General features: G+C 44.3%; 1 protein-coding gene across 1 annotated transcript in view; it reads left to right on the forward strand.

Moving 5' to 3' along the window:
* The window catches only part of SH3BGRL (SH3 domain binding glutamate rich protein like), a 41,043-nt gene that overhangs the window by 4,068 nt on the left and 22,673 nt on the right, over positions 1–14,302 (forward strand). The window contains exon 2 of the mRNA XM_009288111.1: positions 4,816–4,951. Coding sequence (XP_009286386.1) covers positions 4,816–4,951 — 136 coding nt within the window. The remainder of the gene's footprint in view (positions 1–4,815; positions 4,952–14,302) is intronic.

The raw sequence follows: 14,302 nt of genomic DNA on the forward strand, positions 1-14,302 counted from the left end.
GTGAGGAGAGGCTGGGGCAGCCGGGCTTCTCCCCCCTCGGCGGACCGAGAGAAGCATCCAGCGCTTGTAGGGAGCTGCGTGTGCTGCAGCTGGCCGTCGAGAATAAAATGTCATTTCCTTCGTGATTTCGCAGCTTGTTCTGTGAGTTCTGTGTGCCGCTCCCACACCCGCGGCCGGGCTGGCTTTAGCAGGTCCGAGTGGGTGGCACGCTTTCGCACCCCTCGTTCTGCGCCGGGAAGGCAAAGCCAACAGTGTTGGGGTTTTTTGTTGTCGTTCTTGAAGTTTATTTCTAAATTGTGTCACCCATCACGTCAGTATCCAGTTTGGATGAGTTTATTCCTCTTATATCGAATCATCAATGGTGGCAGGCATGTGTGGCTACTGTCGGAGCAGCTGCGGTTTCTTGCCTTGTGGGAATACTGGGTTTCGCTTCTTATGGCCCCAGTGCGCTGTGGGCAGAGCTGGGTCAGAAGACTGTGTTTTTCAAAAGGAAAATAAACAAATATCGGGGGTTTGTGCCCAGGTTCAGATGTAGCTCAGAGTGGTAGTGTCCTCAAGATCGCCCGATTTCTGTTTGATCTGTGTGAAAGATGCTCTGAGTCTAAAATCCAGGGGATTTCGTAGCACTTAGTATGAATGTGCTGGAGAACTACAAAATGCCAGAGACTTAGAAAATGCCAGCTATTGCAGTTAATGATCAGTGACTTTAGCTGCAAGTAGATAAAGAGACTAAGCTGTGGCTCTGTAGTGACCTTTCATGTCACTGTTGGGCTGTGTACTTTAGGTGCAGGTTCCCAAACTTTCAGAGGATGGTGATGTACAGAAGATAAAAAAAAAAAACCCTCACTGAATTCTGCTTCTCCGGTTGAGTGCAGTCACTGGTCTACGGTCTTCAGCGGGTAAAATACCACGTTGGTAAGCTTTGCCGTTGATGGCTGCAATGCTGTAACCCCTCGTTTAGCTCTAATGACAGAGGCTGAGCCCTGTAGTGATGGAGTGCAGATGGCACGGGAGTGTGTGCCTTGGGTGTCCCTGCTGTCGCTCTCTTCCCGTGTCGTTTTTGTTAATCTTGATGTCAATGCTGACATCGATGTGCTGATGCTGACTGTGAAAAGCAGATGATTATCTGATGCTGATCTGGAGAGTGTCTTGAAATCCCGAGTACTTCATTCATAAGGGGGGTCCAAAGGGATTTCTGCTGGCTTTATACAAAATGATCATCTGGAAGGAAAGAAGCGGTCGTTAGCAAATTGAGAAAGTAATTCTTTCTTTCTAATACAGCTGTTAATAGGTTTCAAGTTGACTGATTCAGTTGCTATAGATTTTTATCAGTGACCTCTTAATGGCAGTTATTGATTTCTGTCTGTGTGGTGATACTAAGCTCCAGGGGTGCAACCACTGATCTCAATCCTGACTGTTTTCCTGTTTTTAAATTAGGTTTTTAATTACTAGCTTAGTGGTTTCTGCGATGCTGTCTTGTCCTTGTGTGGATTGTATGCATTACAAGGCTCGATTCTGACTTACTGCTGCCTTTTAGCTCCTTTGTGCATCCTTGACTGTGGAATTTAAATATAGCGTTGGCGTAGTCTGTTTTTGTGGAATTTGAGCGTAACATGCACATAATTGCCAGTTTTATGATGCACGTGTGTGTATATATATATACGCACACACACTCATGCCTGTGTCTAAAGCTAGTGCAGCTCAAGTAATCTTGTGGTAATGAGCAGGACTTGCACATTCTCAGTTTACTGAGTACACGGAGGGTGTTTCTGTTGGCAGGGATCAGCTGAGTACCTCACCGGGTGGCTGTTTTCTTTCTAGTGTAAGAATTTTAATCGATGTTTCAACCGAAAGTAAGACAGAGAGGCACCTATCTGGAGGGATATGTGCTCGACGGGAATGAGTCGTTTCTGTGGGTCTTAAGCCGACGGTGAGACAGGCTTTGCTTGGAGGACCAGAGGAGCCTTTCTGGGTGCTGAATTTGAAATAACCCACTCCGGGAATGGAAAATCCACATCAGAGGAGGTTGCTACAGAGAGGTGGAACAGAGTCAAAGCTGTTTCCAGCAAAGTAACTGAACTGGCTAACATCAGCCCTGTAAGGGCTCTCACTCCTGCTAAGTCGGCTTTGTACTGTCAGTGACGCCCAGCACTGTGTTATTTTGGTTTTTAAAAAGCTAATTTGCTTGAGTAGAAGCAAGACAGAAATAAGTATAAAATCTCCTCCTTCCTAGAAAACGACTGCCCTGTTTCTGTAAGTTGGTGAAGCTTTTGTGAGACTCTGGAAAGCATTGTCTCCCACTGAAGGGAAAAGGGGTTGAGATTGCTTCACACCTCACAGCCTGGGGCTGTAAGTCTTGGAGGGTGCCCAAATTTTGTGGTCTTTTATTGGCAAAGTCATACTTTGTTACGCAGTGTAATTTGCCACATCATAGTATATAAAATGTTTCCCCAAGGCACTGTTCTCCATAAAGTTTATATTCAGTAGTATGTATCTGTGAGGAAAAAATATCGTATGAAGCTCATGTCTAACCAAAGACGTTTTACAAGTGTGTTTCAAGGGATTTCTGGTGAAGTTCACTTAATTCCCGTGTACATGTGTCATTCAGAGTCTGGGCATGGGTGTTACAGCGGGAAGTGTGACTGCCGAGCTGCCCCTTGACGGGCTTTGCAGCACGGGGAGTTGGTGCTCAGTGTTATCTTTGGTGTGTTTCACTGGTTGCAAAGTCCTGTATTTGTACTCAATCATGGGGTTTGCTTTATGCTCTGTATGGGAAAGGTAAAGGTGACTTTGGTTTGGGGTGGTTCATTGCCATGGTTCTCATAAACAGAGATAACTGAGTATGCCGGAAGTTTATAATTAAGGACTCAGCCAAAATATGATGATTGCAGTCTTGCTCTGGCCTCCTATTTGAATTTCACCCCAGAAATCATAATGTAATAGTTACAGCACCAGTTTCTTGCTGTGTTTGGAAGTCTTGTATGGAAAGTTGCCCTTTCTCTTTAATCTTTCTCAGTGTGAATGCTGTGCTGGTGAGTCGTGGGCTGGGGCAAGGACGCACGGGGGATTGTAATTATGAAGGTGAGCTGTAGACACCAAACGTGGGAATATGCGTGCGTAGCTTCTGTCCAGGAGTCTTTCCACATGACATACAGTTGAAGTGAACGGTGTTACTTAGTATGAGACAGTGTTGGAGGCTACAAACATAAAATGACAGACGCAAATGCCGCATTTGGAAGCACCCAGGCGTTGACTCGAGCAGGGACTGCGCAGGCTGTGAGAGTGATTTGACTGTAGACTTCTATTCAAATCCTTGAAGAGACGAAAGGAGGAGAGGCTAAAGAGTAATTAGACTCTTGCTCCTGGAAGAAAAAGGATACAAGGAGGGAAGAAACTGAATTGCACGAGTCCGGTCTGTGATTTACTCCATTAGCATTTAGGTATTTTGTTGTTTTTTGGGTAAAAGATTGCCCCAGCTTTCCTGCAGCACCAGAAGCACTTGTGTGTGTCTTCCTGAAGGCAGTTGGATTACCAGTTTTATTGATCTCATGTTGAAAGGAGACAGCTGTTTAAATTCTTCTCAGTCTTACGAGTGTACATTTGTTGCCAACAACTGCACCGGTCTTGACTACGGACTTTGAGAGAGTTGTGTTCGTTCATCCGACGTCCCCTCACAAGCTCCAGGAGTATGGATGAAACCTGGAGGCTGTGGCTATGGAAGTGAAGTGCCAGCGCTGGAGATGGTGGGCTAAGCTCTCCCGCGTGCCACTGCCAGCACTGTGGGCCGTGGAAACTGCTGCATCGAATCCCTGGTGTCCAGCCTGCTCCTTGGAGCCAGGAACTTCATGTCTGTGGTCTCCAGCCCATGCTTCTGTCTCTCTGAGCTCTCGCCCCTCGCTTGTTTTGATGACTGCGTGGGTGGTTTTCCTTCCTCGCCTCCTACTGCGACTGCAGACACAGCAAAAATAAGAGATGATCTCCAGAATTGGTGTCAGAGTCCCATGTTACACATCGGACTCACCGCTGTTTAGGGATGGTTTTAGAGAGGAAAGGAAATTTTAGTTTATTTTTTCATTCACGAAGTTAGGGATGTGGGTGGTTTCATGTTTTTCTTGTATTGTTTTCTTGCTTGGGAAAGGACCTAGGTCTTCTCCTCCCCACCCACCAGGAAATGAAGAGGAAAGTGGCCTGTGGTCTGGAGAGCGAACATTTGCTCGCAATTAGTCTTTTCTTTTCCCCCGCATAACCCCGTCAGGCACAGGAGCGCTTCCTGGTGCTGCTGGGGATATATAGCCAGTGGCAAGTGCTTTCTAGAGCATTACGGGCTGCAACCGAGGGAGAACAGCTTTGAAGAAGAGCGGCTGGAAACGAGCAGAGTTGCTTGTAACCATCGGCTCTTGTCCTCGTTCAGCAACTCAGGGAGGGCTTTGGGAGGGCTGGTGAAGCCGCTTCATCCTTCTGAAGCGATCCCAGTTGAAGTGATACATGGAGAGATGGAGATTGTACAAAAAATTTATATTTTGCATTTAAATCCCTCTAGGGCCTTTTTCCTCTGCTTATCACAATAAATGCAAATATCGCCATCCTAAGACAAAATGAGTCAAGTCTGCGTGCTTTCTGTTTCTGTGTTGTTTGGCCGCTTTGAGGTTTCTGAGCGGCTGGCGCGTTGCTGTGTGAACGCCCCAGCGGTGCAGGGCCGTAGCAAGAGGTGGCTCTGTGCTGAGCCTCGCTGAGGGCAAATGCAGCTACAGCAGGGCGGTTCTTTGCATCCAGCGTTTTTATCAGTGTGTATAATAAGTGTGCTTTGTTCTGCAGTCGCGTTCAAGGTTGCAAACGCGTTGTCGAAGCCCGGATGCATGTGGTCACATTTGTCGTCCCGGAAGCCCCGAGCAGGGGCAGCAGACGTTCTGGAGCTGCTAATGGACTTCCGTTGGTCCGCATGGCGCTGCCTGTCAGTGCAGTTAATATGAGAAGGAGATAATGATATGAATCTTCTATAAATAGCCTTGTAATATGGTGCAAGTTTAGGTAAAACCACATATTATGGGGAAAATAAGCTGCATCTGTAGTTTTAAAAACAATCTCACAAGTGTGTATATATATTTGTGATACTTAGGTCATGCAGTTTATATACTGTGGGTGAGAACTGATTTGTTAGTAGGCTTGGTATTGATTTTTAAACCCGTCTCTTGTGTAAACATAATATGCATGAAGTACTTTTTTGGATACCCAGCGTTAACCAAACTTAATCTCTCTCAATAAAATGGTATGAATTGTTCTGAAATAGAGCTCTCGGGGTGGAAGACAAAATATGTAATGGGAATCTAGCGAGGCAGTTAGCTAGGATGCGTTCCATCTGCCTTGTGGGTTGTTTTTTTTTAAAGTCATTGTTCCAAGCTCTAGATAAGTCAAATATTTTTCTTAAAATATTACATTAAAATTTTTAATAGAGCCAGAGATTAAATTGGCTGCAGTTGTTGCAATAGTTTTTAATATATCAAAATAAAAAACATTCTACCGTGCTTAAATAAAAAGAGTTTTCTGACAGCATGGGAAAGACGGGAAATTATACTCCACAGTTAAGGCTGGGAAAGGCTTTTTGCTGAGAATATCTGTAGATTGTATATGCAGGTATGACTGTTTATTGTGAGGTGGCGCATCAGGATTCTGTCTTTCTCATGCACCGCTTGGGGAGAAAAGGCTGACTTTGGGAAGAAGCTGAATGCCGTCAGCTTGCACTGGCTTTGCTTGAACCCTGAACCTCAGCACTTCTCGAGATACGATCCATACAGTGTCATGTCAGTGCTAAGCGCTTGTGCTTTTTTAATAAATATTTGTAGAGTTGAGCAAGTAACTTTTCTTGTCCTGAGGCATTAAAGTAACACTCAGAAAATTCCTATAGAAGTCAGTGAATTGGCATGCGTGTAACGAGCAGAGGATGCCAAAAACAAGAGTCTCTGCAAGGTTATTCTTATTTCTCCCAGAAGAGGAGGAATCGGGGAGAGAGGAGACAAATGGAACTAAACAAACATTGATAGATTTCAGCTGTTCAAGCTCAAAACAGGACTAAAATATTCCCCTATATGATAAAAAGAAGAGCTAAGGATGTGTCATTGTCGTAGCCAGAGATAGATGAGCTCTGCCTTACATAGCTGTTCTTCGTGCTCCCCAACCCTTGAGCTGCTGCCTTGGAACCGCTGATCTTAGTTCCTGGTACTAATCAGTGATCTGGAAACCTGAACCAAATCCACAACTTATATCAATATTATGCTATTCAAGAATGTTTCTACTCAAACATGAAAATACAGTGGTAATGACATTTGTTTAACCCCAGCCATATTCAGGGGAGACCTTCAGTTTATGATTAAATTTAAAGTACTTCTGTTAGTCAGATATTTAATCAAGCCTGAAAGAGTTTTAATTGTAACGCTTATCTACTATTATTTGTCTCAGAAAAAAGCCTCCATCCAGGAGCACATCCTTTCCAGGACAGCACCTCCAGCTGACTGTTAAGGCCTGTTTTCTGAAATTCAGAAGGTAGTAAAGTGAGACCGAGGTTTAAGCCGCCAGAAGAAAGTGTGAAGGGTTAATATCAAACTGTGGACTGACTAAAGTTAACGCTGTCTGGATACAGCTGAAGTAGTCTTCGCATCCTGACTTACAACTTTTTCCTGTTGGGCTTAGTTTCCCCTGTGAGAAGTGGATGTGGTGATTTGATTTCTTTCATTAGCTGTCTGAAGTTTAGTTTTATTGGGGCTCTTTTTCCATACGTGAATACTGCCTTGCTTTAAATTCCAAAGGTGCTCGAGCGTAAAATTTTAACTATTACCTGTCGAGGGACCTATTGTTTCAATTGCTGTGGTGTCAGAGTGAAGAAAGGAGCCAAAGGCAGCAGCGGTTTAAAAAAGCATCTCGGGGAAATCTGGAAGCTACAAGCTATCTTCCTGTGCTGGACAAATTGATGTTATTCTGTGTTAGACTCTTTCCCAGTGGACACGTGGACAGAGACAGAACTGGGAGAAGAATCAATACGCTGTCGGAGAAGAAAGCCTCACAGCTGACTTACGTGGAGCAGCCGCTGAGCATACGAATAAGGGTGATCCCTTAATATTGAATCCCTGGACTTCCAGAAAGTTTTGGACAAGCTTTGGCCAGGTTAAAAATCTTTTTTTCATAAAAAACCTAAGCCGCTGTGGGATAAGAGGACAGGATTTTTTTTATTTTTTATTTCTTTTTGGCTTATATAATTGATTACACACCAGTTATAGAAACCATATAACAATCAAGACTTTGGAATATATAGGCAGCTTTTGCAATATGCAGAAGACACAAGGAGATCCTAGAGAGATCTGTGCTGTACCCTAAGCAATCCGGAGAAAGAGTGAGGTGACAAGGCTGTTGGTGAAGTGAGGTTGCACAGTGTAAGAGCAGCCTGCTGTAGCTTTTCCAGGCGGGAAAGTGGGAAGACACAGTCGTCGTCCTGTGCAAGGGTGAAGTTTAAACTAACCGATACTGTTTAGCAGAGAGGTCTTGGAGCTGTGCTAGGTAGTTCTACAAAGATACCGTATTAGTGGTCATAAAAGCAAACAAAATGTCAGGAGTTTTCAGGGTGGGAGAGAGCAAAGGAAAAAAACAATACCGCTGTATAAATCTGTGGTGCATCTGTATCTATAACAGACGGGAACAGTTGTCTTTAAACGATATTAAAAAGTTAGAAAAGATACTGGGTAGGGTGAAGTTAACAGTGTACGAGGAATAACCAAATGAGGTAGAATTCTGCAGCTGAAAAAGAGCTGAGAAAGTATGAAAAGTGATAAAATCATGTCGGGCATGGGAGAGCAAATAGGACGTGATTATTCATAACTTTTCCTAATGCAACAACCGGGGGAGACTAGCAGGTGGCAGGTTCAGGATAAATGCACTTTGTTTGACAACGTGTAGTTTAATGGAGAAACTCACTGCCAGAGAACATCATGTATGGCAAAAATTGCATGGGCTCAGGAAGCAGTGAGACAAATTAAGGGGAAAATCTATTAAGGGCTATTACACATAATTACTACACCTCTGACTTAAAACTGCGGATTATTGGAGTCTGGGAAAGTATAATGTGGGGTAGCCCTCTGCGCTCAATCTGTTGGCATGCTCTTCCCTGGGATCTGTGACCGGTGGAGACAGGATATTGGGGTAGGCAAGTGTTGGATCTAACCCAATAAAGCTGTTCTTCTGTTCTTGGATGAAGTTGGCTCTGCTCCCAAAATTATGTTAACCGTTTGCATTTAAAAATTTAAGAACACGTAGTCCAGGAAAAATGTTTGATGGAAAAGAATAAAGAATATATGTGTGTGTTTGGGATGTGTTGGTTTGTTTTTAATTTGGTAGTTACTACAAATGCCTGCAATTGTAAAAGTATTAGAAGGCTCTGGATATTTAGGTGTAACTAGAAATTTCCTCTGAAATGTAAACAGATTCTGTATCTGTTTTATATTCAGACATACCAATGCGACTGAAATCTTACTTCTCTCTGCTTTGCAAACTCTGAGATGCTGTGAGAGACTGTAGATATGAGAGGAACTTTTAATTATATTTGTCCCCTGTATCTTAGAAACTGGGGGGGGTGGGGGAAGCAGAAGTTGATAATAATTCTCCTCTTGGTTTCCTTCTGAACAACTGCAGTTCAGTTCAGGAGCTGAGGACAAGGCTGTAAGAAATGTTGTACGAAGCTATTTGTTATGCAGTAGATGCTGGCAGGCTCAAAACTTTCTGTTGAGAGATAAACGCTGAAATCTCAAGGTTTGGACATTGAGGAAGACTTTGCATAGGGAAGACTCGCCATTAGATCTTCTATTTTACATATAATGAAATGCACCGTGGGATCCAGATCGGGATTGGGGTGTTAGTAACTGGGGGAGTCAGCGTGAAGCAAGCTCTGCCAGGTGATACACATCCCCTCTGTCCAAGGTTTGGGTTGGACGTTGTGCTCGGGTGTGACTGGGGAAGGGTTTCCATTAATTGAAGCTGAAATGTCACTCTGTTTTCCTGGGCTCTTGGGCGGACAGGGAGATGTGATTGAGAGCTTGCAGGAGTGAACATGGCTCCTCTTCATGCGTCTCATCGCCGGTCACAATCTCAGCATTTCTTACATACGAAACATCAGCATTTGGTGATATGGACAGCAGGTGATTCCAAAAACAACATGATTTTGCAGCGTGAACAGCAGATGCTGGCATACATCATGTTTAAGACCTAGGCAATAAGGCAGGTGTATCAGAAGCCCCTCCTGCCTTAGGCATAGGTCAAAATACACTGGCAAAGCCCAATGTAAACAGAAAACAGGCAGCCTTTGGGGAAAATAATAATAGTTTTCACATAAAACCACATTTTTATGAGAGTAGTGGTTTCCAGGCAGGTTTAAGCAGCACATCTGTATCCACCTCATGGGATCAACCTTTGGCTGTGCTAATGTCACTGAGAGTTTTGCCATGGACTACAGCAGGACAAGATTTTACTCCTAAGGAAATACTTAATGCCACTTATCCAAGATCATTCCTGTGTGCATGCTGCACTCGGCCAGAGCAGCAGCTGCAGGGCAACTGGCAGAACGGGAGAGCAGCAGAATAGCTCAGTGAATGAATTAAAAATACATCCCAAAACTTTCTCAGTGGACACGGATAGAAGTGAAATTCAAGTGAAGCTGATTTATGGATAATAGACAAAGGATTTTTTTTTTGCCCTAGGCAGGAAATAAATATATGTGAGTAGAAATAAAAAGGTAAAAAGGGGCAGCTTTGCAAACTTGTTAGCGACCTGATAATCCTGATTAAGAACTGGAAATTCCTTTCCACTCTGTAATGCAGATAAGCAAGTCTCACGGTTCTGGTGGCTAAGTCCATGAAACCTTTGTACTCGAGCAATCTTTCTGTAAATTTCTGTTTCCTTTCACCACATTAAAATGTACCAGGAGGTAGCCATGAAAGCCTCCGTTTCACCCGCAGAGGACTGAGGTTTGAGTTTTTCATGCTGCGAAAAGATGAAAGTAAGTCCATAAAGCTATCTCGGGCAATGTTCCTTCCAGGAATTTACACCTGTATAAACTGAGGAGCAGCTGGACAGACAGCTGTGTCTTCCATATAATGATTTGGGACCAAAATTAGCAGCTTGGAAGGCATTAGGATAGCCATCACCTCACACTGCCAGCCGTCGAGAATTAGGCTGAGACTGAAGAACATCAGGGGAATGAAGCTATTTTGGCTGCTTGCCCAGGCCTGGAGATCTCCATCCTACAGCAAATAAACAGCTGGGGGACTTAATCTTTTAAAAAATAAAATGCTGTGTGTATTTGTCTTAGTTTCTGATTGTGGTGTGCAGATGCTAGCTTGCATGGAGGCAGAAGGAAGCTTGTGGTTTTAAAAAAAAAAAAAAAAAAAAAAGCAGATACCATGGTGACAAGAGTGATCTAAAAAACTTAGAGAAGATACTGGGGGGTTGCAGAGTGGCCTCCAGGTCGTGGCTCTGTCGGCGGCCGTGCCTGCCACCGAGGCGTGGGCAGCATCCAGATTAGTGCCCTTGGTCCGGGGTGGAAGGTGGCACTTCCCTTCAGGCTGCAGTGGTGCAGTGGGTGAGAATAACTTGTTGATGGGAAGGACCTTACTGTGTTGGAAAATGCTCCATTTTTTTAAATTCCTGTGAAGAGTGACTTCAGGATGTCTCCTGAGAAGTCCTCTTGAGAGCTCCCAGGCGTTGGCCTTCTTGGCTATTGCAAGCAGAAGTTGGCCAACTCCTGTATTGCTTCAGCTACTGAAAGTATTAGAAACTGCAAGGTGGCCAAGTCTTGTGAGCTTTTTATTTATCTCCCCCTCTCCCCTCCATTAAAGACACAGTTTCTGAAGTTACAATATTTTGTCCAAGTCTGCACTAAAATAAAGAGGGGATCTGGGGCCCCCAGGTTGATATGTGCTTGAGATGTTACCCAGGCAGATTAACCGGTCAGAAAGCTGGTGCCAGTACAGACTGTTGTTTGCTAAATCTTTCGTCTCCGCGGTGCTTTGGTGGGGCTGTACTGACCTGCGGTTCTATCTCAGTACAGCCTGACTCTTTTTGGAAAGAGGAGGAAAACTTGTATTTAATCCATAGCTTTTCTCTTAATCCCCTCTTTCTTTGTATTATGATATTTAGGTATTTTAGTTCAGGGAAAAAAGCTTTCTTCTCTTGAAAAATTTATTTGGTTTAATTTTAGAATAGCAGTCATCGAAAAGACTCTTTTGCTAAAGAATGTCTGTGGTATATGAGTTCTTCGAAGATAGAAAGTAACACAGATCAGAAGCACCTGGATTTAGCGTAGGATCCCTGAGGTCTCATTATATTTCTTCTTAAAGTAGTTTTTTATGTAAAGATAATAAATGCCTGGCAGTATAAAGGCAGTGAAACAACAATTAATGCTGTAAACTTTAAGTCTTGTCAGTTAATTTAGTCTCTCTGTGTGCTAAACCATACAGGAAATAAACCTTATTTTTATTGCAAACCACAGGAGCTTCGTGCAATACTTGTCTGTGCTTTTAACTCCTTTCCTAACCAGAGTTCATCTCTCGTCAGACAAACAAAAGAAAAAATGTTTTTCCTCTCTACTCTCTTTGCCATGCAGGGCTCCTCATAGCCAGCATAAATCCACAGATTCTGAACAATAATTACATTAGCAGCTGTTTCAATAAACCCCCCAAACTGTAGCCCTCTGCTGTCTATGGTGCGCGTTGATCTAAGGCTGTCTTCTCAGGCTGCTTCCCCAGTAAATATTAGCCAAGCGCTGTGCAGGCCGTGGAGACTGGGGTTGCAGGGTGGAACGAGGTGGGACCTGTGCTGTTTTGTTTTAACTGACGTAACACGACAGCCACCGGTTTTCATAGGGTGTAGTTGCTGCCAACATTGCATGGACTTCTAAGATCTGTCCTGGAGCCCTCTTACAAAAATGCAGATAAAGGAGGAATAATTCTGGCTATCAGAGAGAGACTGGCTGAAAAAAACAGACTCAGAACCTGACAACGGTGGTGAGACCCACACTTCTCAGGACTGAAGCCCTTTTGAAATTTTCTAGAGCAAGTAGTCAGGTTTTTCAGTGGCATTCTCAGTGCCTTTCCCCCCATTTTTTCTCAGCCACATCGAGAACTTTTGACTATCTAGAAACTTGTCATGTTCCGGAGAGTTTTCTGTGTCTCATGTGATACTGAGCCTGATTATCTTGCTGGAGATAAATGCTGTGTGTTAAATTGCATTATAGTAGGTGTGTAAAGCCTGTCTGTGAGCCTGGGCTGTGGTGTATTTGATAGTGTTTGTAGAAACAGCCAGAAGTGATCCCTAACCCAAATAACAAAGTAAATAAGCAGTGATTTGAGAAAATAATTATTCCTGCTAACTTACAGCTTAGGAAAGGAAGCTCTGAGAGACGAAGGCTGCATACTAATATGTTCAAGGAGTCTGTGACAGAGGTAGCTTAGACTTAAGAATTTTTTTTTTTCTTCCACGTAGCAAAAGCTCCCGTTTCCCAAGACTGTTTTGTGCCTCAGATAAGAGAGTACAGCAGAGAGACTAAGGCAAGATGCTGAGGCTGTAGAGACGCCGGCAATACCCAGGAAGAAGAGGCTGTTGCTGGAGGCTGCCCTCTGCTCAGGTCCTCTCCGGGTTGCCCATTGAGCATCCCAGGGCCGAAGGAGGGAGTGAGCACAAACAACTTCACCTTCAGTCGTGGCTGACCTGGCTGGCACTGCCTGGAAAAGGGGACACGAAGTGGTTACAGAGAGCCCATGTGCTGGCTGAGGGGTGGGGAGCGGGTGGCTGTGGGGCTGCTCCCAGGTCCGGTGGCAGCAGGACGGCATCTCCTCCTTGTGGGGATGGACGAGGTGCAGGCACTTAGGACTGGCACTAACCCGAATGGCTTTGTCGGTGTGCAAGTGGGAATGTTACGTGAGGTTTCTTGAAGCTTGCAGTTCTCTGCTGTTCTGCCTGAGTTGTGCCAGACAACTAACTCTGCGAACGTCAGGAATGATTAATGAGGGAAAATTCAGAAGCTGTGACAACAGGTTTGTTGATAGATTTCTGCTTTCCTGCTAACCATAAACCTTGCTCAGATAAGTGGAGTTGCTGGAGATGCTCTGGCCGATACACCATTTATTCCAGACCCTGGGGCAGTTTTTGTTAAGCGGGTGCTGGGGTTTACACTGCCTTCTCCCGGGTAGTCTTGGAAGCCTGGTGATCGCTGCAGGATAAAGCAATGTGTGTTTGGTTCCTTTGTCTGCTTTTCCTGCCGCTCTCATGTTTGTGATGTTCAGGAGTTATCTTAGTTTTATACTGGTTTTTTGGGAGGAGCAGATCTGTTTGTTTTTATTTAACCCTGCGCAGAGTTTGGATGCTGTGACTAGGTGCACGTTAGACATCCAGGGAAATATGGCCTGCCAAGCTCCAAGTCTGCTGCAGAAAAGAACTGCGCGTAATAAATGAAGAGTTCATATTCTACTGCTGCTTATGCTTTGTTAGCGGATAACCGAGATAATGGAGCCTGTATTCCCACAGTAGGAAGCTGTCTCTCTGTTGGTTTTGGACCAGACGAGCAGTTTTCAGGCTTATGAAAGTCAAAAGCCACAAAATTGACTTAGAAAATTGCCAGGGGTCAATTTATTTTGTATTGTAGTGGTGGTATTTTCCTTTTGATTATGACAATTCTGGGTGCTGCGATGGTTTGTGGACAGTGTCGGTGCACGTGGTTAAAGCTATGGCTTTGCAATACATCAATGTTTCTTTACATTCTCATCTAAAGCAAGATAAGAGGAGGCTTTAGTCTGGAAGCTTGATTTTGCAGGATACATTTATTTTGGCTAACTTCAGTAGTCTAGTCACAAAAGAAACTAGAAAAAATCCTGATATGTGAATATTTGCAGTTGCAAATCCTTCCTTTTACTGAATGGAGCAAAGGCCTGAGACAGGAATGGCCTGAGGCCACGGTTTGATATATGCTTTCAGTCGGTATTGCTGCTGGAAGAGGCAGTCCTGCGTCCCCTGGCTTGTTTCCTTCCCTGCCCCATGCCTTTCCTTGTGGTGGCACAAGTATCCGCATGTCAGCACGGTGAGCTGGGTTGAGGCCCTCCAAAACAATATCTCTGTGCGACTGGAAGAGCTTCTCTGGCCCAGACCTCCACGTAGCCACGCCAAGGCTGGTGCAAGAAGGGGCGAATACATGCTCAGAGACAAGCCTTTGGAGTTCAAGGAGATGGTCTCTTTCTGTAACCGTGATTTAGGCAGGTTGAATGTATACGGTCCC

This window comes from Aptenodytes forsteri, unplaced genomic scaffold, assembly GCF_000699145.1.
Source record: "Aptenodytes forsteri isolate BGI_AS27 unplaced genomic scaffold, ASM69914v1 Scaffold72, whole genome shotgun sequence".
NCBI classification, from domain to species: Eukaryota; Metazoa; Chordata; class Aves; order Sphenisciformes; family Spheniscidae; genus Aptenodytes; species Aptenodytes forsteri.